This window comes from Saccopteryx leptura, chromosome 5 (assembly GCF_036850995.1).
Source record: "Saccopteryx leptura isolate mSacLep1 chromosome 5, mSacLep1_pri_phased_curated, whole genome shotgun sequence".
Lineage (NCBI taxonomy): Eukaryota > Metazoa > Chordata > Mammalia > Chiroptera > Emballonuridae > Saccopteryx > Saccopteryx leptura.
In genome coordinates, this window is record NC_089507.1 from 156182534 (window position 1) to 156208566 (window position 26033).

Genomic DNA, 26033 nt, shown 5'->3' on the forward strand with positions numbered 1-26033 from the left:
GACACAGCCTGGATTATTCTAAAAAGAAAATCTGACAAGATGTCATTTCATCTGCAAATATGTCATATGTTCAGCTAACTTTTAAAAGCAATTTTTTAAAACTGCCAAGACAACACAAAACTGTGATCATGTTCAAGTAGCAGGAATCTGATTAATCTTCCCTCCATTTTCAAGTATTCTGTAACATTTGTATAATGTTTTAACAATTAAAAGCATCATTCCATGCCTATGAAACTTTAAGATTATAGGTTAATTTAAAATTTTCCTTGTCACAGAAGATACTTCCTGACTATAACTTAAAAATCTTATAAAGTAAACTAACAACTTCAAAAACTAAAATTTGCAATACCTACTGGAAGCAACTTATGGTTTTCTGGAAGTGAATTGGCAAGATTCTCCAATCCCTCATAATCTTCTAGCATGTAATAACATTCAGCCAAGCGTGCCTGGTTTCGGCCTTGCACGTAATATTGTACAGCATTCGACCTATGGGGAAGGAACATTTAATGCTAATGTGAATCTCCTGATAAAAAGCACTTTCACCAAAACAATGTTCCTTCATTATAATTAATAGTATTAGTTACAAATGTCTTTGAAGCATATAAATTGGGAGGGAAAAAAATCTAAACTGTGAAGTGTATTTAGTTACAACATTCTTTGAATAGTCTAATATTGTTTTAATCTGATACACAGTGACTCCCAAACACTAATATAAATAAAAAATCACATTGATCAAAATGAAAACAACAGAATAAAAGCCAACAATTTCTGAAAATAATCTATAACAACAAAATAAACCAACATAAAACATTATTTTTACTCTTTCGAAAATAAATCACAGACTGGTAGTCTCGAACAGTAAAAGGCTGCCTGAAGCTAAGCACAAGTTTTATGAGGCTCATCTAAAGACATTAAGCATCTTGTGCTTCCCAAGGTGAATCCAGAGCTCCTTGGAGTTTAGGATCCAAGAGGACAGTCCTCGTTTCCACAGCATTATTCCATAGGGAAGTATGCAGGTGCTGGTGAACAGCTGAGGGGCCCAGAAACGATACTCACCACTTTTGTCGGTCAGCAAAATAGTCTCCGATGGCATTGTGGGCCTGCTCCAGGAGGCTGTCATCAGCATAACCAGACCCGGTTTTCAGGAGCTGGAGTACTCTAAACCAATCTCCCAGTTTCCTCCGGAGGCCTATAGCAAGATCTCTGCAAACAATGGCACTCATTCAATTATTCATTCATTCCCTTGACAAATATTTACCAAGTGCCTACTAAGTGCTAGGTCCAATTTTAGGGTACTGAGAATACACAGCAATGAACAGATAGACAAGGTAACTCTCCAAACATTTTAGAAACTTAACCTGACTGGGTAAGAAGCAATGGGGAGAACCTGGACCAGGGAAAAGGAAACAATTTCCCGACTTTTATTTTTCTGGACTTCCAATTTCCTTAGCAAAATAATGACTTAAATTATAATCACTTCTTTTCATCAATTTCTTAGATATGATCAGGCTCAATTAAAAACCAAACATATAAAAAAACATGTTTGGATTCCTGGCCAGTTGGCTCAGTGGTACAGCATTGGCCCAGCGTGTGGATGTCTGGGTTCAATTCCCAGTCAGGGCACATAGGAGAAGTGCCCATCTGCTTCTCCACCCTTCCCTTTTTCTCTCTCTCTCCCCCTCTCTCTTCCCTCCTGCAACCATGACTCAGTTACAGCAAGTCGGCCCCAGGTGCTGAGGATCACTCAGGTGCTAAAATATAGTTCAGCTGCTGAGCAATGGAGCAACAGCCCCAGGTAAGCAGAGCATCGCCCCATACAGGTTTTGCTGGGTGGATTCTGGTCAGGGTGCATGCAAGAGTCTGTCTCTCTGCCTCCCCGCTTCTCTCTTAAAAAAAAAAATTTTTTTTTAACAAAATAAAAAAAAAAAACATGTTTTGTTTTATCTTTCTTTTCAGGGCTTAAGTTGTAGTAAGGCTCTCCTGGAAGTACAAATAATATTAATAAAAATTAGACACACCATTTACAGCCAAAATGAAATTCGTACATTATTTTATATAAATCTAAAATAAAATATAAAGAATAAAACTCAAGCTCTAAATACATTTGACTTTTATTTCATGCTCCTTTTTTCTTCCTTTTTTTTTTTTTTCATTTTAGAGAGGAGAGTGAGAGGGGGCGGAGCAGGAAACATCAACTCCCATATGTGCCTTGACCAGGCAAGCCCAGGGTTTCGAAGCAGTGACCTCAGCGTTCCAGGTCAACGCTTTATCCACTGCGCCACCACAGGTCAGTATTTCATGCTCCTTAACAACAGTAAATTAAATAACAGTAAATTAAATGGCCTAAACCCAAATAATGAACTGTGTAATAAACGATAAAAAGTCCCCCAGTCTCTTACTCAGATGATTATTTTTCCTAACAAGTGATAAATATCTCCCATGTCCAGCTGTTCATATGTGTAAACAATGAGAAGTAAACTGCCCCCAAATTACAAACCACAGATTAATGAGGGGCATGTGGAACCCAAACTGAAATTACTTTCTCAAAGAAATGGTTTGGGACAGTTTATTTTCCGTTCTTCATTCATATGGCCTCTGGAGGTGCTCCAGTATGCCTGCGCCTCCCTCACTGACCTTCTGTCCATATCGAGATACATTCTTTCAGCCTCTTCGAACCTGCCAAAGTAGGCAGCGACCTCTGCCTGCTTCAGGACCTCGCTCTGCAGATTGCTCAGGCGCTTCACAAACTTAATGCCTTGGTAATCTTTGCAGCGCACAAACGCTTGCTCTGCCGTGTACAGACTCAGCTTCTGAAGTGCCGCTTCGGCCAGTAGGCGCCTTCATAATAAAAAATCAGAAAAGTCTATTGCAAATTACTGATAAACAAGTCTTGAACTACAATTAAATTAGAACTATGGTTTCCGGTGAAACATGGTGGGAAGCGATTATTTATACGTTTCATTTATAAACATATTTATATATTTAGCCTAACCAGTGGTAGTGCAGTGGATAGAACGTCAACCTGGGATGCTGAAGTCCCAGGTTCAAAACCCTGAGGTCACTGGCTTGAGTGCAGGCTCACTAGCTTAAGCATAGGGTCGATGGCTTGAGCGTGGGATCAACGTGATCCCATGGTCACTGGCTTGAAACTCAAGGTCACTGGCTTGAGCAAGGAGTCACTGGCTCAGCTAGAGCCCCCACACACACACAAGGCACAGATGAGAAGCAATCAATGAACTACTAAAGTGCTGTAACTATGAGTTGATACTTCCTATCTCTCCCCCTACCTCCCCTCTATATATATAGAGAGAAAGATACAGAGAGAGAGATATTATATATATATATATTATTCAGTGAGAGGAAGGGAGGCAGAGAGCAGACTCCCACATGTGCCCTGGCCAGGATTCACTCAGCAAGCCCACTAGGGGGCAATGCTCTGCCATCTGGGGCCATTGCTCTGTTGTTCAGCAACTGAACTCTTAGCATCTGAGGCAGAGGCCATGAAGCCATCCTCAGTGCCTGGGGCCAACTTGCTCCAATGGAGGCATGGCTGCAGGAGGGGAAGAGAAAGAGAGAGAGAGAGAAGCAAGAGGGGGAGGGGGAGAGAAGCAAATGGGCCCTTCTCCTGTGTGTCCTGAATGGGAATCGAACCCAGGACATCTACACACCAGGCTGAAACTCTACCACTAAGCCAACCAGCCAGGGCCATATAAATATATATAATATTATACTTATTTTGAGTTCTTCTATATCTAAAACTAATTTCTCTATGTTAAAAGGAAAAGCAAGAACAGAAGTCCATCCCTGTGAAGGCTAGCACGAGAGAGGACGACAGAACTGGAGCTTTAGAAGCTCACACCAGACACTCAGGGAGGAGTTTCTATTTTTACATACCAAAGTCGGGGGTGTGGGTTGTCCTCTATGAACTGAGATGCATCTTTAATTCCCACCTTCTCAATCAACGCTCGACTATCTCGCAGGGACCGAATCTCAAAGTTAAGAATATAACCCTTGTTTGGAAATTCTGGATTCTAAAAGTCAGATGAAAAGAAAGGAATTCAAATAGTTGCCTTTGGACCATATGTTTCTTTTTTTACACCTTAACAAAAAGCTGCACCATACTGTAAACAAACCTTGGGAGGAAAGAAAGTCCCATATGTGGGTCTCATCAGTTATCTAGAAAACATCCTTCCTGAGGCTCTTAGGGTGCCTGCAGGGGAGAGGGGACAGTGGTAGAAGGGCCCCTTTCTAGGAGGGAGACTTAGGCAGGTTGTTTCCTTCAGCTCAGTCAGTCTCCACATGCTGCTCCTTTCGGGCCCAAGTGCTGCAGCCCCCAGGAGAGCACAAACTCCATCCCTCACTCCTTAACCTATCTCTCTGCGGGGCAATGAAACGGTCACTCCACGGGCTGCTGGGAAGCAGGCAAAGAAGAGAAAAAGAGCTAGTGTTCTTCACCACTTTCCTTTTGTAATTTAAAAGGCTGACAAAACAGAAACGGAAAGCCAGTCTTGCAGGAAAGAGCTAATGGCCAAAGAAAGAAAACAAGCAGTTATAATGAACTCGGCAATATTCCACACAGTCCAAGTAATGTAATGTGAAGCAAATGATAAAACTGGAGCTCCTGAGTATGAACAGCATTGGCTGTTCCCTGAAAAGTTCAGCTGAGCCCGTGCACCCCTGCTCGCCCTCCCACTAAACTGCTATGTCTAGAAACTGAAAAGTTCTTAGGTTACAAAGTAGGAACTGGTGTGAAAAGGGCATGAGGTGGGGAGTCAAACAGACTGAAGCTCAAATTCTAATTCCACTGCTTTCTGGCCATGTGACAACTCTTTCTAAAACTTGCTCTACCCTGTCCCTTCCCATCCAAAAAGCCAAAACCATGTTCCTAAAATAGAAACCTCAGCATGTCACTCTCCTGATCTACTCCCCCACTGACTTCAGAATGAAGTCCAAACTCCACAACAAGACATGGGATCCCTATGGCCTGGGCCTTCCACCCCCACCAACTCTCCCTTCCTCATTTCTTCCAATAACATACTCCAGCTTTGAAGTCAAACAGCTTGGAGTCAAACCACGTCTTGGCCTGCTGTTCACACAGTGGCCCTGACAAGTTAGTTCTCTCTAAGCCTCAGATTCTTCATCTGTACAAAGGAAGATGGTCAAACTTACTTCCTCGAGTTGTGAGGATTCAATGAGATAACATATATCAAATATTTAGCACATGCCTGCTGTGTTGCTCACATTAGTCAGTCTCAGAAATGACCCAATGTTCTCTTACTTCAGACTTTGAAGAGGTACACTGCCTCACTAGGGCTGACTGACCCAACCCTTTCCTGGTACTGCCTTTCTTGTCTACCTGGCCATCTCTTCCACTGGAGGCAGGAACTGTCTTACTATCAATAAATATTGCTGAGTCCATAAACAGATAACTTTTGGGTAAATCATTTTATCCACTAAGAGCCTTCCTCATTTAAAAACAAGGTCTGGCCCTGACCGGTTGGCTCAGTGGTAGAGCGTCGGCCTGGCATGCAGGAGTCCTGGGTTCGATTCCTGGCCAGGGCACACAGGAGAAGCGCCCATCTGCTTCTCCACCCCTCCCCCTCTCCTTTCTCTCTGTCTCTCTCTTCCCCTCCTGCAGCCGAGGCTCCATTGGAGCAAAGTTGGCCTGGGCACTGAGGATGGCTCTATGGCCTCTGCCTCAGGCGCTAGGATGGCTCTGGATGCAACAGAGCAACGCCCCAGATGGGCAGAGCATCACCCCCTGGTGGGCGTGCCGGGTGGATCCCAGTCGGGCGCATGCAGGAGTCTGTCTGACTGCCTCCTCGTTTCCAACTTCAGAAAAATACAAAATAATAATAATAATAAAATAAAATAAAAACAAGGTCTGTGTAATATCTACCAGGAGGCATGGCTGTAATGACAAAGGAACACAGTATGTGATGTATATGAACATCTCATAGGAAGGTACTTTAGTAAGTGTTAATTCCCTTCCTTTTCCTTTTGCATTCCTTCTCTAGTCCTCTAAAAAATTCTTCATGTTATTTCATTTTATTTCCTGTTTTATTGAGATATAATTGACATTTTAACACTGCATTATTTTTAGAAGTACAACACTCACGTCATTTCTTAAACCTGTATGTTTGCTAGAATCTATAGTTCAGGTATTTCCTGGGTCAACAAGGCCCCAGAGTAACATGTGACAATATTCTTTCCTTTAAGGCTTTGCATGTCTTTAAGTTCAATAGATGACAAAACAGTCACAGAGAACTTGGTGTCTCTTACACCAAGCAAGCTAAAACTGCACTCAGTATAGTCTTAGAGAAAAAAAAAATCTCAAAACATGGTTAATAAAGACGAAAGTGGGGGTTCAAAAAGACATCAGGAACCAGAAATAAATTCTTTTCTAAAACTTGGGAAAAAATGAAGAGATTAATGAACCTTCGAAGAAAAAGTTACTCAAGTATCCTAGAACTAGAAAATGACTGATGTAAATTGTCAAGTATTTCATCTGTACTCTTTGTTATTAAGATAAAAACAATGACAACAACTAGCTACCATCTTTTGAGCTCTTGTTCTTAGCACTGTGGTAAGAGCTTTTCACACATTATAAAATATATAATATTCCTATAGGATAGGTTCTATCATTATCTATATTTTATAAAGGTAAGATGAGGCTTGTAAACAGAAAAGTAAAATTCAAAAAGATGAAGGAACCCATATAAAGTCTGTACAATTGACAGAGCAGGGCTGGAACCCTTACACTCCTGACTCTGCAATCCACACTCCTAACCGGGACACCACAGTGCTTGGTGCGAAACTCAATCCACACTCCTACCCAGGACACCACAGTGCTTGGTGCGAAACTCAATCCACACTCCTACCCAGGACACCACAGTGCTTGGTGCGAAAATTAAGCTCAGTCATAACAGCAGCAGAAATATAACTTTTTAAGAAATACCTTTAATATCTCGTCCAATAAAACAGTTTTAATTTCTAACTCCTCAAAGTTACAAATATATCCAGCAGTCTGAATCGGTTCCTTTAAAGACAAAAACAGATGTCATAGTTAATAACATATAAAAGTTTCCTTCCTCAACATATCATGATTTTAAATTTTATTATCAAAATTTTCAAACCAACAGAAAAGTAGAGAGGATATCATTAATACCCATATACCCATCGTCTAAATAATTATTAATATTTTGCTTAAATAAGCTTCAATTTTTTGGCTTAAGTTTTTTAAACTAAATAAATTAAATTTATTAAGCCTCATAACCCTAAATATTTTAGTACTTATCTCTAAATGATAAAGATGTTCTCTTACATGGCCACATTAGTATTACCACACCTTACATCGGGGTCCCCAAACTGCGGCCCCCTGAGGCCATTTATCCGCCCCTGCCGCACTTCTGGAAGGGGCACCTCTTTCATTAGTGGTCAGTGAGAGGAGCATAGTTCCTATTGAAATACTGGTCAGTTTGTTGATTTAAATTTACTTGTTCTTTATTTTAAATATTGTATTTGTTCCCGTTTTGTTTTTTTACTTTAAAATAAGATATGTGCAGTGTGCATAGGGATTTGTTCATAGTTTTTTTTATAGTCCGGCCCTGGCCCTGGCCAGTTGGCTCAGTGGTAGAGCGTCGGCCTGGCATGCAGGGGTCCCGGGTTCAATTCCCAGCCAGGGCATACAGGAAAGGCGCCCATCTGCTTCTCTGCCCCTCCCCCTCTCCTTCCTCTCTGTCTCTCTCTTTCCCTCCCACAGCCAAGGCTCCATTGGAGCAAAATTGGCCCGGGTGCTGAGGATGGCTCTATGGCCTCTGCTTCAGGCACTAGAATGGTTCTGGTTGCAACAGAGCAACAACACCCCAGATGGACAGAGCATCGCCCCCTGGTGGGCATGCTGGGTGGATCCTGGTCGGACGCATGCGGGAGTCTGTCTGACTGCCTCCCCGTTTCTAACTTCAAAAAATAAATAAATAAATAAAACACCTCTTTATAGTCCAGCCCTCCAATGGTCTGAGGGACAGTGAACTGGCTCCCTGTGTAAAAAGTTTGGGGACCTCTGCCTTACATAATCAATATTAATTACCTTATAGCATCTAATGTCAGTCCAGATTTTCCTAATTAATCCATAAATGCCTTACAAAGCTTAATAATTCTTACCCATGCAATTTGACATTCAATTTAATTCTTAATAAAATTAACAAACACTATATTTGTATTTAAGTACATATATCAAAGAAGTCTCATACCAATACTGAAAAATTCGTCCTCTGTAACATTAGCCAAAGCACATTCCTGATAGATGTTCTACATAATTTGCCAATATGTAAACACTTGAGTCTGTTCTATGTCTTTCTTTTATCACAGTGTTACAAGGCTTGTAGACATAAAGTGTAGTAAATGAATACTATAATGTAAAGTAGCTGCCCTAAATCCCTAACAGAAAGAATAGGTATGAATATATAAATCAAAAGAAATAAACTTCCGGTATACTTACTACCTCCGAGAACACTGTCAAAAGAATAGGATAAGGTTGTCTGGTAATGGAAATAATACTAGAGTGTAACTTTTAAAAATATGTTTTTATATGTATATCAGAATGAAATAGAAAGTAAAAAAATCCAAATGAAATTACATATCAAATTTATAACTCTGAGAGTTAGTCCTTCACCTATGATCAAAACTACAAACATTTTAGAGAATCCCTTTTTTTTTTTTTTTTTTTACAGAGACAGTGAAAGTCAGAGAGAGGGAGAGATAGGGACAGACAGACAGGAACAAAGAGAGATGAGAAGCATCAATCCATCAGTTTTTTGTTGCGACACCTTAGTTGTTCATTGATTGCTTTCTCATATGTGCCTTGATTGCAGGCCTTCAGCAGACCGAGTAACCCCTTGCTCGAGCCAGCGACCTTGGGTCCAAGCTGGTGAGCTTTGCTCAAACCAGATGAGCCCACGCTCAAGCTGGCGACCTCAGGGTCTCAAACCTGGGTCCTCCGCATCCCAGTCTGACGCTCTATCCATTGCACCACCACCTGGTTAGGCAAAAACTACAAACATTTTAATAGGAAGATACCAAAAAGATGAAAATAAGAAATCTATTTAATCTGAGTAAAATTTGAATTCTATTTAGTTTGAGTATAGTATGTCTAGGCTTAAGAATGAGGTTCCTGTATGCACGTTACATGTGTTAATGGGGTTTTAAAATATTTATTTTCTTTTAGAATGTAGAAATCATTCATTAAAATAGATTATATGAGAAAATTTTATAAAATCCTTTTATCACGCCCCCAAAAAGGTTTCATTACAAAAAAGGTAATGTACTCAATAAAAAGGCATGTATTCAAAAGTTTGGAAACCTCTTGTTTGAAAAAGAAGCAAATGTACAAATAAGGTAGCCTGCCAGATAAAAATATACACTATGACACAAACATGAATATGAAACCAGAATACCAATGAGAGGGAGACCAAGAGGAATAAAAGGGTTGGTCAGTTCCGTGACAGCACCCCTGAGATAGGAAAATGATCAAACAGGAAATACCAATATTGAATTCCCATTTCCTAATTCTCAAAGAAAATGTGCCTTATCAATGAATTAGGACCCTGCACACAAATGGTACCCTTTCTCACAAATAATCTGAAGAACAGTTTTCAACTTAAAAGCATAAATTGAGAATTCATGCTAACACTCAAATGGATAAAAAATAATAGTATTAACCATCAAGCAATAGCTTCTCTCATAAATAATAACACAGAATACTGTGTCCTGAAGAAAGGAGCTCCTGCAGTTCTGTTTTGAACAGCATGTTCTTAATAATCAGTCAGGAAGGCAGCCAGAGGAATGATCAGTCCACAGCCAGCCAGCGTCCTCATGAATGAAAAGAACAGCAGCATGGCTTGTGAAGAAATCCAGCCAGCGGTAAGGTTATAAAAAATTCACCTAGCTGTAAATCTAATAGAAATTGAAGTATATGCCAAGCCAGACAACAAACTCAAGTTTAAAAAGAAAAAGGCTGTTATGTTAAAACTACTTAAGAAACACTTTCCACCAGGCGACGATTTAGTTGGTGCTAGAATCCCCATCTGTGCCACACACATTTTGAACAGCCAGGCTCAATGCTCTCACTCCTCCAGACGCACGATCTCTGAATTTCCAAGTAGTAATTACTAGTCATTTCCAAGGATGGAGAAAAGGGCCCTAACATTCAAAAGGTACTCTACTTCCATCTGGTTATCCTGTCCAGTTTCCACAAGTGTTTTGTGGGAAGGGTCGAATTCCTTCAGACCCTTGAAAGAAGCCATGCTTATAGGTCAAATGAATGCCTTTCCTTTGAACCATTTTTCGGGGTCTAAAAATTACAAAGATCCTTCAGACTCTTAACAGCTTTAACAAAGTTATATTAAAGAGGCAAATAGTTTACCATTAAGTAAATTATTACAGAAGCCCTGGCCAGATAGTTCGGTTGGTTAAAGTATAATCCCGAACTGCAGAGATTGCTGGTTCAATCCCCAGTCAGGGCACATACAGGAACAGATTTATGCTTCTCTCTCTCTCTTTCTCTTTCTCTTTCTCTCTCTCTCTCTCTCTATCTATCTATCTATCTCTCTAATCAATAAATTTTAAATTTTTTAAGTGACTTTAAAAGAAAGTACAACAGAGGATCATTAGCAACTCAGAGGCCCAGACATGCAATTTCCTTCCAGGTCCAAACCAACATCAATTAATGACATAAAGCATTTATTAACTCATCTCTTACTATTTACATTAGTGGAGTACAGAAGTTCCAAATTGAACCTCCATTAAATGTTTAAAAGATTAATCTTCTTAATAATGGCTACCACTCAAATTATCTTGAATTTCCTAAACACAGCAGTTACAGCTGATCCAGAGCAGACTAAAGTAACAGGAAAATTCAGGGCCTAAAAATTAGCTGCTGTGAGCCACAAGTAGAAAGTCAAAATATAACTTTAAAATTAGTGAGAGAGGGGCTTCCTGGTACCCCAGAGGGAGTACATCAATTACAGTCTACATCTGCAAACTCATAGGATTATTGGGTGAGAAAGAACACGCCTTTGTGGGTGACAGCCAGTGGGTAACAATGAGACAAGATAAGCACGGAAGGAGGCAGATACACAGGCAAAGGGCAATGAGAGAACAAAGCAGTTTCAAAGCCACATTTTTTTGGTTAGGTTGTTTTAAGCAATTATGGTATTTTGAATCTTTTCTTCTTTTTACTTTGACAGGAAAAAATAAACTCTATATAGTTAATGATCGTGGTTCCATCTTTTAAAAATAACAGATAAAATGCTTAGAAAGTGCCTTTCAGAGAAAATAGAAAATATTTAAAGGATGAGTATTATTCCCCTTCAAACCAAATATTTTAAAACTCCACCGAAAAGTTTCTGTTTACTTTCAGAAATTCATGCAGCCAACACCAATAAACCACTTGAAGAAACAAACGAAAAATACCCACGTCTTGATATTTGGCTCATTATTTATGTACCGGTAATGCTCGTTTCTTGTTTTTACCTCAGGATCCAAGTTTCTGAAAACGTACATCCTTGTTTTCTCCATCATTGCAAACAAATCCGGATTATCCTTGGCCCACTTCATATCCCACACATCTTTTCGCTCCAATTTTAACAACTCGCCAATGACTTGCTGTCCCTTGCTGTCTGTTACCCGAGCATCCAGGTCAAAAAAAGTGAGAACTCCTGAGTTGTCTATGATAGCCAGACGACTGCAAATCATGAGATTGGAGAAGGGAAAAAACTATAAAATTACTACCAGGAAGCATGAATAAATTACCTATAACCATTTTTCCTCAAAATCAGCTCATCAGAACCTGGGAATAAGGTTGAGTTTCTATATTTTTCCCATTAGATAAATACATTTAAATACAAATACAGTACAGTAAAACCGCACTTAACTGTAAAACAATTAAACACACACTTTGCATTTATTACAGAAACCCTACAGCCCCAACTGACAGCATCCGAGTCAGATGTCTACTCAAGGAGAAGGCTCACTCACCTAGAGCTGCAGTTCAGCGATAACTGGCTGGCTCGACAAGTAAGGGAATATTTTTGAATCAAACCAACATTAGGAAGACTGTATCTCTGAATGGTGCCAGATTCACGACCCTGTGGAAATTACTTTTCATTACTAAAGCAAATTTCCCATAATAATATTAAATTACAATTATAGGTCTCTGTATATGTTCATACCTTTGTTTCAAAATCAAAGTGAGGCTGTCATCGCAAATTCCCTTGTGATACCGAATCAGGTGACTGAGTACACCTTTATCTCTTAAGTTAATTAATTAAAACCCTCTAAACGTGGTAGAAGGTGATCCAATTTTTTTCATGTAGCATTCAAAAAGAAGTCAAAAACCTAGTCCTTCAGTAATACACACATTCTTATATCACAAAGAAGAAATATCTAGGCTTATTTATAGTTGTTGTCTAGAGTAATATGCGGAATACATTAAAAACTAAAATATAAAGCATATACTGAGTTAAATTTCATATGTATGAAAGATCAATATAAGGTCATCATATGAAACAGTTGTTACTGAAAGTCTATCTGATACAAGTTTGCAGCAAAGGAAGATAATCAGAAAGCAATGATCACCTCTTTAAATGTAATTTTTTAGATAAAATTTTTTAAAAATAGAAAAACAAATTCAATGACTCTATCAGCATTACTATATGAAAGTAAACATTTATCTCTAAAAATTAATATTTTCAAATGTCAGAACTCAAGAAAAGACACTATACACTGATGTCATTGGAAAAACTCAGCAAAAATTTGCAATGTACTTCTTTATTTTACTGGCTAGCAAATACATCACCTTTTCATCCTAAGTCTTATAAAAGCAGGTGAGCCAAAGCACTTTCTCCAACACCAAATAGCAGGCCACACGAGGAGGAAACTTTTTAAGACCTACTAATGCCATCCAGCCCACCTCACTTCTGCCAACCATTTAGAAGGCTCATTTAACCTAATGTCAAACTCTCTCCAACTGGCCCCCATTCCACTGTTTTTATAAACAGCTATTTTTGCAAAAGATAAACAATTGGTGAGGCAATCTTTAAGACTTTCTTATTTCTTATGTTGGACTCAGTAAAACACAAAGTGCCCCAAAAGATGATATGCAAATCCAAAACATATTGCTTTACTCTATTTTTACAATTTAAACAATTATTATTCATAAAATAATTTCTTTCACAACTTACCACAATCAATGTCTTATCAGATGCAGTTATGGCACAAATTGGGTCTCTTGTGCCCTAAAATAAATCAATTATTATCCTTTAACAAATATTTATTGAATGACTAATCTGATATAAAGTAGTATACAGTTCAACAATATATTTACCAACAAATTTTTTACTAATTGAGTACCTACTCTGTGCCAGACACTGAACTAAGCACTAGAGATACTTTGATGAAATCTTTACCCTCAAGAATTAGTTAAAAGTCTACTGGGGAAGACAGTGAAGCAAACACCTAACTACAGGACAGATGATTAAAAAAAAAAAAAGAGTCCACACAGGAGAGCACCGAGAAAGGAGCACCTAACTCATACTGAAATGGGCAGGGAGGATAAAACCTGAGCTTACTCACGATAGATGAACAGGTGGGAGAAGGACCAACCATGCCAAAATGGGGAATGGAGAGATGGCCAGGCAGTGCCACAATGGATGGCTCACTAGAGCCATGCTTAGTGAAAAGAAGCCAATCCCCAAAGGTCACATGCTGCATGAGTTCATTCATAAAGCATTCTCAGGGTATCAGAACTCTAGAGATGGAAACAAATTAGTGGTTGCCAGGGAACAAGGATAGAGCGGAGGGTAGATGTGAAAATGAAGGAGTACATAGGAAGTTCCTTCATGATGATAAAATCACATAAAACTATGCGCACACACATACATGTGAAAACTAGTGCAAAAATGAGGAATCGGGTCAGAGTTTGAACAGTAATATTACCAGTGTCAATTTCTTGATTCTGATATTATACAGTTATATAAAATGTCACCATTGAAGGAAGCTGGGTGAAGAGGTTCCATGTGTTATTTTTGCAACTTCCTGTGAGCCAACATTATTTTAAAATAAAATGTTTTTTAAATCAAAAGAAAGAAAAAATAACAGATCTAGAAAAAGGTTTTCCAAATATAAAATTTTAAATAATTACTAGAATAATATGCTATCAGTGAAAACAAATTCTTTTTCAGGTCTCAAAATAAAATTACAGTATTTACAAATCTACAGATTTGATGACAGTAATAAAATCACCTACTTGAATGACTTTACTATAATCAAGCACCCCATCCACTGATCCAGGAGTATAATCAACATGATAAATTCTGGGGAAAAAATAAGAATTTCAAAGATAGCATAAAAGTTATACTATTTCATCATCTCTAAAACAATGAAAGGCTTGGATAACCCCAATGAATATTGTTATTTAATATAAATGTCTGTGTTATTTTAAAGAGTTCTTGACAAAGCTCAATCTTATAGAGATAGAAACTATCTACCAGCTGTTTACCAATTATACAAACGAGATGTTCCTGAAAGTATATTTACACAGTAAAGCCCATGTTTCCAATGAATTTCATTAAGCCCGAGAGATATTTTACCTTACTCTCCAAATGAACATTAGTCAGAAGTAACTTCTAATATACTGAGTTCCTCTGTTGTTTCTCTGTAACTTCCCTTCTATCAATGTGCTTAATAAAAATAAAGCTTAAATATATTTGCAAAGCTCTAATTAATGGAATTTTTGCTCTGAACTAAAGACTTCTTCCCTGTGCATACTGTGTTATGAAGATGCACCACTTTGGGACTTCTATCAACTCTCCAATAGTTTTGTTGTGACGCTTACACTGCAGTATCCCTGCCAGTCTGTCTCTCCCACCAGGGGGTAAGCTTCCTGGAGACAAAGACTACATCTCCACTGTGTAGCACACTGACAGCTGCTCTACAATGTCTGCTGAAAAAAATACTAAAATGAACAGAGGTGAATAGAGTAGAGACATCATAGAGTAGCTATGCGGACCTGGGAAAGGAGCTTGACTTCTCTGAGCCTCAATTTCTCCACCTGTACAATAAGGATGACAGTTCCCCCTTGGAGGATTTTTGAGAGACATAATGAAATGGTTTTTATAAAGCATATGCATACACAGCCTGATATATAAAAAGGGTTCAAGCTGTAATATAATTACAGGAAAATCAAGCCATTTTCCATCTTTAAAATAATGTATCATGAAATTTTATCATTGTTAACTTGAAATCATAATTATCCTTTCATCAATGTAACAAGGAGCTCAAATATTAAGTTCAATAGAACTATATTAAATATAGAAAGGTGGACCAATTTAGAAGTGCCATGTTTCTGCATTTTAATACATTTCTATTAAGTACACACAGTTACTATTTCTACTAATTTATCACAAATAAAAGTCAAAAGTCAGAATAGGTATCCCAAGAAATCTGACCACCTCCCTTTCTTAAAACAAGTAAGTACAACAAGAAAGGCCAATTTGAGCAAAGTGGTTTCAGGCCAGATAAACTGCTGGTATATCCCATCTCTACTTATCAGCTCGTGACCTTTGGCAAATAATTTAAGCTTGTGTGTCTCGGTTTCCTCTCTGGGAAACGGGAATAATAGGAATATTGACTGATATGAATACAGACTCTCCATAGTGGCTGACACACAGCAAGTAATCCGTGTTAACTGCTGTCACCATCATCAATTACACCTTTCAGATGCGGAAACTAAGGTCCAGAGAGAACTAGTTCAATACAGAAATATATTCCAGCTGGAAATACCAAAAATAAAGGCTGTTTTCCTTATTTAAAGCCAGAATCTCCTTAGCTGGCTATGGAGGACACTCACTCCACTCTATAGAGAGGCTAGATCTTTCCGCCCAGCTCTGTCCGAAGGGCTGCCTTCTCCCCAGACTGCAGGCCTCCTTCATTTCTGCCACAGCCACATACTGCCCTTAAAGGGGCCAAAGGTTCTTCCCACCGAGTCTTTCAGAAGTAGCAAGAAACCAAGATACAGTATTTTTCACTTGTTTTTGTCTGCTTCCATGTGAAGTCACAAAACCAAAATACTTTTACTAGGGACATATCTCCTATCTTAGTGCAAGAGTGAGTTAATGGGAAGAGAGAAGAGGATTCAAAAAAGCAGGCTGAGATTCCAGACATGACTGCCCGCTCGCTGCTCACCCCACCAGCACAGGCCTATGCCCTCGTTAAGAAGCATGAAGTTAAAACGTTTAACCAAATGCTTTACCTAACAGCTTAGGATGACGAATAACACACAGAATATCACTAAAAGAGAACTTCCAAAACACAGTAAATCAGGCGTCCCCAAACTACGGCCCGTGGGGCGCATGCAGCCCCCTGAGGCCATTTATCCGCCCCCCCACCGCACTTCCGGAAGGGCCACCTCTTTCATTGGTGGTCAGTGAGAGGAGCACTGTATGTGGCGGCCCTCCAACGGTCTGAGGGACAGTGAACTGGCCCTCTGTGTAAAAAGTTTGGGGACCCCTGCAGTAAATGCACCTGCATCTTGAGATTTACTATAGAGAATCCTGGCTCCTAACTATGCAGTAGAGCCCTCTTTTCCTCAGGGCCAGAAATAGTTCCAAACCCAGACTCCCCGGAATCCAGGGTAAAAGAGAGAAGTGTAGTGGCCAGTGCACCCTACCTAAGACCTCCTTTATATCCGTGTCAAGGACCTGACTCTCCTGTGGTGAACAGCACCACAACCACCCCCTCCTGTGGAGAACAATACCACAACCACCCCCTCCTGGTCCTGAGAAGCCCTGTGCCACTAACACACAGACCTCCGCTGTATAACCACATGTCAGTAGAGCATGACAACCCTAATCTGGTGAGAACAGATAAGAAAGAATAGCCATTTCCTTATAAAAACATGGAAACACAGATTTCCAATCTTTATCTCTAAGGGCTTTCTTTGATCACACCATGCTTCCTTCTCTTTTATTTTGATCAATTTAAACAGATCCACTTGAAAGATATTCAAATCAACTAGAAAACATTTCTATTAAAACAATTTACAGTTCTCGAGCACGACAATTTATAACTATGTCTGATGGAAACAGGATATGGTTGAAGGAGCATTTGAGATGTTGCTCCCAGGCATATGGTGCCAGTTTGGCTCAAATAAACTCTTCTAAAAATTTTCTATGAGTTTTGAAAAAAATAAAAAAAAGTAAAATAAAATAAATGTGATATGATTGAGCTTCTAAAAATATGCATCAAGAGATATACCTTTCTCTCCCTTCTTTTCGAGACCGTGTCATCTGATTAATTTCCAATGCCATGAGCTTCTTTGCCACACGATATTGCCAGATATAAAATGCTTCTTTTGAAGCTGCTATCACGTGGGTTTTGGTCATTGCAACAAATAGTGGTACTATTAAAAAAAAAAAAACATTGAGACAGTTAGGTTACAGTTACACAGACTCACAGAATGGCTGCAAAGGACTTCAGTGGTCATAGAGTTCAACTTCTTGTTTTACAGACAGTATTCCCCACACACAGTCTGGGAAATCGGTTAAGAGTCAAATGTTTGTAAAACCATACAAAAATATTAATTCAAAATGGATCAAAGACCTAACTATAGAGCTCTTAGAAAAAAACATAGGAGTAAGTCTTTGTGACTTTGGGTTAGGCAATGGTTTCTTAAGCATGACACCAAAAGCACAAGCAACCAAAGAAAAATAGATAAATTGGACGTCATCAAAATTAAAACCATTTGTGCTTCAAAGTACACCATAAAAAAACTGCATAAACAACCCACAAGAGAGAGAATACATATGTAAAGAACTCTTATGACTCAGAGACATATAGCCCAGTTGAAAAATAGGCTAAGGATCTGAAGAGAAATTTCTCCAGTGAAGATATACAAATAACCAGTAAGCAGATGGAAAGGTGCTCAATATCATTAGCCATCAGGCAAATGCCACAATGGGACACCACTTCACACCCACTATTTCTGCTAGATTCAAGCGTGAGACAAGACCTGAGTATTGGCAAAGATGTGGAGAAATGGTAGGAATGTAGAGTGGAGCACCCACTTTGAAAAACAGCTTAGCAGTTCTTTAAAATGCAAACATAGAATCACTATCTACCCCAGCAATTCCACTCTTAGGTATAACCTAAAATATGACAACATGTGTTCACACAAAAATTCATATACACAAATGTTCATAACAGCATTATTCATAATAGCCAAAAAGTAAAAACCACCCAAATGTCCATTAACTGATGAATGGATAAATAAAATCCCATTTCTTCCTCACATCCCCACTACCACTACTGCTTGGTTAGGGCATTTGTCCTTCCTTCCGATCTCATGTCTTATATTTCCTCACTAATTTAGAAAAGAAAATTCTCCAAAGTTTCTTCCTAATTTAGGAATATATTCTCCTTAACATATAATTTTTTTTCATATATTCTGCTTCTTAGAGAACATTTAATTAAGCTCTTACTGTGTACCCTTTAATGAAACAGATAGTCTCATCATATCCATCCTACAAAGAAATGAAAAATTAAAAATGTAAAATAACATGTCCAAGGTCACAAAGAAAATAAACAACATAAAATTAAACATAAATCCACACAAAAACTCCTTCATAAAAGATCATTTTAGTACCTAATTTCTAAATTCATGATTAAAACGGTAAAAAAAAAAAAAACTACTCCACTACTTACAACTATTACAAAAAGTCACCATTTATAAAGCCAGAATAAACAAATGATGTTAACTGCAATTACCATTTACGGAGGAGTTCTTGCCACAGGCCAAATAAAAGGCATTTAAGGCAGTAAGAAACCTAGAAACTGAACAAAGAATCAGAAACTTGATTGACGGTATGGTGTTAATTGAATAGATTTAACAAACTGGAGATTCAAATTCAAGAATGTTTATAGGCTAAATAACTCAGAATAGTGAATCATATTTTTGAAAAATTTTTCCTTCCACTTGTCAAGATTTTTGTATTAAAAATGTGTACTCTTACCCAACCCTAGAGGGGGACAGAAGCCTTCATGCGGGGACACCAGGTGAAGGGCAGTCCTGGGGACAGGCCAGCCTGCGGAAACCCCGCGTGGAAGGACCGGGCAGCCAGGCGCAGGCTCTCCCCGACCCGTCTCCACTAAATCACACACACTCTGCTCACTTCCCAATAAATGCTATCGTGAAGACTCTGATGCTGGTAACTATTATGCTCTTAATGTGATGTGAAGTTCACAAAATGTAACTGCTTTCTAATAAAATACCATTCTTTCTTAGCATATGAAAGTACTTTTCTAACCAATGTTAACCTGCAATTACAATCATGTCCCTGTATTTTGATACATCCTAAATAACCATAAGAGTTTATCATTAGCCTGATTAATTCAAAATTAAAATACTAGTGGTTTCACAGTAATAGTCAGATCTCTTGGATTTAAATCATAGGCATTTGCTAACTCTGTGGCCTTAGATAAATTACTTATTACCTCTGAACCTTAGTTTACTGACTGTAAAGTGAAAGTAATAATTATACCAATCTTCCAGAGCTGCTTTACAGATTAAATTTAAATATAAAGCATAATACAGTGCCTAACATAAAATAAATATTTTAAAAGCCAATATTTATTGAATTTTTCAAAATTATGTCAGGCATATATTTTAATATATTAATTATAATACCATGTATAACATGAGTATATTAATACAGTGTGTCTGTAAAGTCATGGTGCACTTTTGACCAGTCACAGGAAAGCAACAAAAGACAATAGAAATGTGAAATCTGCACCAAATAAAAGGAAAACCCTCCCAGTTTCTGTAGGATGATGTGGCAGCATGTGCGCATGCGCAGATGATGACGTAACACCGTGTATACAGTGGAGCAGCCCACGGCCATGCCAGTCGAGATGTGGACGATACAGAGGAAAGTTCAGTGTGTTCTGTGGCTCGCTAAATTCGAATCCGTGACCAAAGTGCAACGTGAATATCGGCGTGTTTATAATGAAGCGCCACCACATAGGAATAACATTACTCGGTGGGATAAGCAGTTGAAGGAAACCGGCAGTTTGGTGGAGAAACCCCGTTCTGGTAGGCCATCAGTCAGTGACGAGTCTGTAGAGGCTATACGGGATAGCTACCTAAGGAGCCCTAAAAAATCTGTGCGTGAGCCCACATCGAACTGCACTGAATAGGTATGAAACTGGGAGAGTTTTCCTTTTATTTGGTGCAGATTTCACATTTCTATCGTCTTTTGTTGCTTTCCTGTAACTGGTCAAAAGTGCACCATGACTTTACGGACACACTGTATATAATTAATATAGTACATATATTAACTTACAACCATCCTGTCAGGTAGACATTATTATTATTCTCACTTAGCAGATGAAGAAACTAAAGTATGGAATGGTTAAATAACTTCCTGAAGTTGCACAGCTGGAAAGCAGTAGAAGCTGGGATATAAACCCAGTTAATCTGGCTCCGAATCCACGCTCTTAACTACTATGGCACACCACCTCTCATAAAGGGCTGATAAGTGTCCAGTGTGGTTGCTATTACTGTTTTTATTTGTATTATCTACATAGGTTTTTTTTAAATAAAACTATATACAGATCCACTAGTCAATACTAAAAACAATTACAAATTATCTGACACATAGGTTCTTTTGAATCAATGTGGCAGTGATGTCAGCAAATTCACATGGGTAGCTAAACCTTCTACATAAATGATACTGGATCTTTATTAAAAGATCCATCCATCCAGGTAGATCAGTTCTTAGTTTCCTAGACCAAAGCCTCTAGGAAAAAGTTAGAAGAACAAATTTTAATAGAATATTTTAGGAAGAAAGTATTTTAGAAAGAAATCACAACTGGGATAAAAGCACTTCATGTCCTTCTGAGCTATTCAAAATCTGAAAAGAGAAACTCAAAATATCTACAAAGATAATTGGGGAAAAAAATTTTAAGAAAGTAGTCATGCTTTCATTAACTGAATTTTATAATGCTAGTAGGTAGTAAGTACTTATTAGCCAAGCAAGGATTTAAAGTGATTTTTAAAAATCCACAAATTTTTTTAATATATATTTGTTCTCATTATAATTCATACCTGCTTTTTTGTTTCAGCCTTTTTTTTTTTTTTTTTTTTTTTTTTTGTATTTTTCTGAAGTTGGAAACGAGGAGGCAGACAGACTCCCGCATGCACCCGACCAGGATCCACGGGGCACTCCCACCAGGGGGCGATGCTCTGCCCATCTAGGGCATCGCTCTGTTGCAACCAGAGCTATTCTAGCGCCTGAGGCAGAGGCCATAGAGCCATCCTCAGCGCCCGGGCAAACTTTGTTCCAGTGGAGCCTCGGCTGCGGAAGGGGAAGAGAGAAACAGAGAGGAAGGAGAGGGGGAGGGGCGGAGAAGCAGATGGGCGCTTCTCCTGTGTGCCCTGGCCGGGAATCGAACCCGGGACTCCTGCATGCCAGGCCAACGCTCTACCACTGAGCCAACCGGCCAGGGCAAAATCCACAAATTTGCATACAAGTAAAACCCTGTTTGTAATATTTAAATGCTGAAGACCGAAATAAATATCTACACTGTAATGTTCCTCCGCTTTCCCACTTAATCATTTCTCAGCCCTTTAAAGAGCTGGCAAACTGAAGTAGCACTGAAACATTTTCATCAACTGCCCGCTCTGGACCGCACAAAAGACTCACTTCCTGTGCTATACCAATTGTTAGGAAACTCCTGCCTGCTCCCAGCAAAGTGGCTGCACAGGCACCTGATACTGTTCAGACATTTGTCATGCCTTCATACTTCTGCAAATGCTGTTTTCTCAAAGTGTCACCTGAAGAGGTACCCTTCAATACTCAGCTCAAATGAAACCTTCTCTAAGTAGAAAGGATGTCCGTGCCATCCTCATGCACTGACCTCCACTTATCCAGCACCTAGCACAATACCTGGCAGATAGCAGAGCAGTAACTGTCCTTGTTCAACAGATTAATGGTATTTTAATTATTTATTTAGTGATCCTACAGGAAATTTCATAATTAATTTCTTAGCCTTCCCTGTACCCACTATAGTACTGAAACAATATATGCTCATTGAAGGTTTACTAACAAATGGATATTTTCAATATTTTCATACATTCAATAAACAAATACACTCTTAGGCAGTGGGGATACAGAAATAAATAGATGAAGATGTTTAAGAAGCTCAAAATCGTATGGGGAAGATAAACAAGAAAATCAACAATCACAGTGCAGAGTAAATACTCTGAATAGAAGCACACCTAAGCACACCTGAGGACTCGGAGGAAGAACATCAAAAAAGATACCTACCTCCTACCTGGACAGTACAACAGAATACCACAAACTAAACTTCTATAATAATGCATTAAGTTCTTTTTTAAATTTTCTATACAAATAGGACAAAACAAAAATCACACTTTCTGTAATAATATCAGTTACATACTTTTCTTTTTTCTTTTTTTTTTTTTTTTTTGCTTTAGCCTCCAGTCCTCATGAAAATTTGGCATAGAAACTTTAAAAAGGAATTTTACAGTATGAAAAAAATGTTGAGTCTTAGGTGAGTTTACTTTGGCAGTAAACCAATGAAAGAACTGTTTGTTAAAATTTCAGCCACAGAGACTGCAAAATAAATAGTTGCTAGACTCAGAACCACAAATAATTATGCCCTCAAGCATTTGCTATTTGATGAAGGCTAAAAATTTACATCTGGCTTTATTAAAAGTAGAATACCTGTGATAAAATTACTTTGAAGCTAATCCCATCAGCATTATGATTCTATGTTAAAACTTGATATCAAAGAAAAAAGAATATAATCTGAAGATTGACAGAATTTACCCCTTAGACTTTTGTTCCTAATAAATATAAGATATTCATGTGATGATCAGTCTGTAATAATTTTAAGCTAAGCCCTTTAACAAGGAACACTAACGTGTGTGTGTATGTGTGTGTGTATAAACATATAAATATGCCTAGTAACAACAAAGACATGAAGTTGAAAAGTTTCAAGATCTACAAGTCAGTTACCAAGCCCCTAAACATAAAGTATAAAATCTTTCAGGCCAGTAAATATTTCTCACATTTGCTTGTATTACCCACAAGGCTCGGCAAAATGAAACACTTAGAAGGCAGACACTAACATTTGACTGTAAAGGCTACATGTGAAATCCGAAGGGAAAAGAAAAGATTAGTTCTCAGATTCAGAACCTGATTCAGAACCTAATTCAATGTTTTCAGTTTTGAAATCTAATAGTTTTTCTAATACCATATCCAATAAACTACCATATTCTTCAAAAGAAAATCTTTACTTCTGGAAGTTATAGTAAAACAGGGTCAAAATATTTGGTGATAGTTTTTAACAAAATACTTAAACAAAATTTGAAACTTTTTAACAGTTACTTTCATAGCTATTGGATACAGGGAATGGTACATCTAAAGCAGTGGTCCCCAACCCCCGGGCCGCGGACCGGTACCGGTTCATGGGCCATTTGGTACCGGTCCACAGAGAAAGAATAAATAACTTACATTATTTCCGTTTTATTTATATTTAAGTCTGTACGATCTTTTATTTTTAAAAAATGACCAGATTCCCTCTGTTACATCCATCTAAGACTCACTTTTGATGCTTGTCTCAGTCACGTGATACATTTATCCATCCCACCCTAAAGGCTGGTCCGTGAAAATATTTTCGACATTAATCCAGTCCGTGGCCCAAAAAAGGTTGGGGACCACTGATCTAAAGTAACAAATACCTGAATACAAAAACTCAGGCATTTTTGCCCTGGCCAGTAGGCCTGGTGTGCAGAAGTCCCGGGTTCGATTCCCAGCCAGGGCACACAGGAGAAGCGCCCATCTGCTTCTCCACCCCTCCCCCTCTCCTTCCTCTCCGTCTCTCTCTTCCCCTCCCGCAGCCAAGGCTCCATTGGAGCAAAGATGGCCCGGGCGCTGGGGATGGCTCCTTGGCCTCTGCCCCAGGCGCTAGAGTGGCTCTGGTAGCGACAGAGCAAAGCCCCGGAGGGGCAGAGCATCGCCCTCTGGTGGGCGTGCCGGGTGGGTCCCGGTAGGGCACATGTGGGAGTCTGTCTGACTGTCTCTCCCCGTTTCCAGCTTCAGAAAAATACAAAAAAAAAAAAAAAAAAAAAAAAACTCAGGCATTTTTAAAGTCCCTAATAATAGACATATTTCTTTGGAAAATTCTGGAAAAGGCAAATTCATTTTTACAAGCAGCCATGTGTTTTTTATGGAAGAGAGGTATTTACAGGCAGTTTATTAATAATAAAAGTGCTTTAAGGGCAAAATTCTTTCTATAATCTTCAGTTTATTACATATTAATCATTACTGTGCATACCAATTCCTATACAATTATAGTTCCCACTTAAAGCAAATGATAGCAGTACAGCAGTTGTGAGATTATTATGGATTTTAGATAAAATAACCTTATAATTGGTGTGTTAATCAGGGTACTTCTGGTTAATTCAGCATTATTAATCATTGTACCATGGTTAACAGGCATACACTGGACCTGGCAAACCAGGAAATAGGCTCATCCTCGTTTTGGAGAATACCATTCTAATTTAATAGTACCACTGTTAGGTTTTTTAATTCATTTTACAAATAAAACTTGATTAAATAGGAAATAAATATGAACATTTCCTTACCAATATCAATGTATTTGGGATCCAAGGGTGTACCAATAGAATTACAAAGAACTAGCACAAACTGTGAACAAATAAAAAAAAGGCATCAGAACTCCTGTTTAAGTACAATAAAGGAAGTAACGTTCCACATAGCATGCCTATCTCTTTCTCAAGTATCACTGAGAAATAATGGATAAAATGTTGTCAAAGAATAGCAGATTAATATAATCTACAACACTAAATATAAAAAATATGAATTAAAATTAAACCAAGGTTGATTTCTCAATAATGGAACACTGTGGATTTTAAGACACTTAAGGAACACAAATACACTGGCTACAGTTCATTAGTTACACTTCTAAATTCCTGGTCAGCTATAACCTCAATATTCATTTTTATCCTATGATCAGCTATAAGAGCTAATTTAACTTGTTACCATTGCACCAAATGTTTCCAGCTGGCTCTCCTCCTTTGAAGCAATATATAAATGACATAAGAAATTCAGAAAAATTCAGTTAATTTAGAAAAAGCATAATCCAACCTAGTGAAAAAGGCTTAAAAAGCCAATTAACACACACACAAATAATTATCAACAATTCATATTAAGAAAACAATCAAGCATAATGTACACTTTATATCATAGTGTGCTAAAGTGATAATTTCATTTTTTTTACTGTTAGTCACCTTTTCTGCATCTAACCAAGGATACTATTTTACTTAACAGTTCTCCTGATTAGGATGATTGCAAGTTAATCAATTCTCTATAACATACAAACTTTGTCTTTCTTTTTCCAGCATCTCAAGTAAAACTTGTCTAATTTCTATAAATATCATCGAAATGACAAATGTCCTACTAAAATATTATAATTTACTCTTCCATACTTAAAATAAGCTTACTCACTGCCACAAGACACCACAAATAACTTGTATTTTATATTTACTTCTCATTGCATGCTCACAGACTCAAACAGTTCCATGAGACTTCTTACTAAAAACACAAATCTCCCCTAACTTTCCATTTCTTCATTCCTAGAGTAATTACTTTCAGCTTAATTCATCCCTTTGATATTTACCTCCACAATCTAAGAAATACATTTTGTTTCAATTGGGGAGTTTTCTATTGACTCCCTTCTATAAGAGACAAGAATGTAGTCTCTCTCACCTCTCAGTGTGACCCTTATCCCACGGGGACCCTTCCATTCCTCCATTTTTTTATTATTATTATTATTCATTTTAGAGAGGAGAGGGAGAGACAGAGAGAGAGAGAAGGGGGGAGGAGCTGGAAGCATCAACTCCCATATGTGCCTTGACCAGGCAAGCCCAGGGT

At 38.3% G+C, this 26033-nt stretch overlaps 1 protein-coding gene across 2 annotated transcripts in view; it reads right to left on the bottom strand.

Annotated features, from left to right (window-relative positions):
- Window positions 1-26033, bottom strand: part of WDR35 (WD repeat domain 35) — an 85929-nt gene that overhangs the window by 15514 nt on the left and 44382 nt on the right. The window contains exons 11-22 of one of the 2 annotated variants that reach the window (XM_066386218.1): window positions 25143-25175; window positions 24728-24788; window positions 17314-17458; window positions 14306-14372; window positions 13242-13295; window positions 12037-12146; window positions 11533-11743; window positions 6959-7039; window positions 3895-4031; window positions 2635-2838; window positions 1057-1203; window positions 354-486 (exon numbers count right to left, since the gene is read on the bottom strand). In XM_066386218.1, the coding sequence (XP_066242315.1) occupies window positions 354-486; window positions 1057-1203; window positions 2635-2838; window positions 3895-4031; window positions 6959-7039; window positions 11533-11743; window positions 12037-12146; window positions 13242-13295; window positions 14306-14372; window positions 17314-17458; window positions 24728-24788; window positions 25143-25175 (1383 nt within the window). The remainder of the gene's footprint in view (window positions 1-353; window positions 487-1056; window positions 1204-2634; window positions 2839-3894; window positions 4032-6958; window positions 7040-11532; window positions 11744-12036; window positions 12147-13241; window positions 13296-14305; window positions 14373-17313; window positions 17459-24727; window positions 24789-25142; window positions 25176-26033) is intronic. The other variant, XM_066386219.1, reaches the window with a different exon arrangement.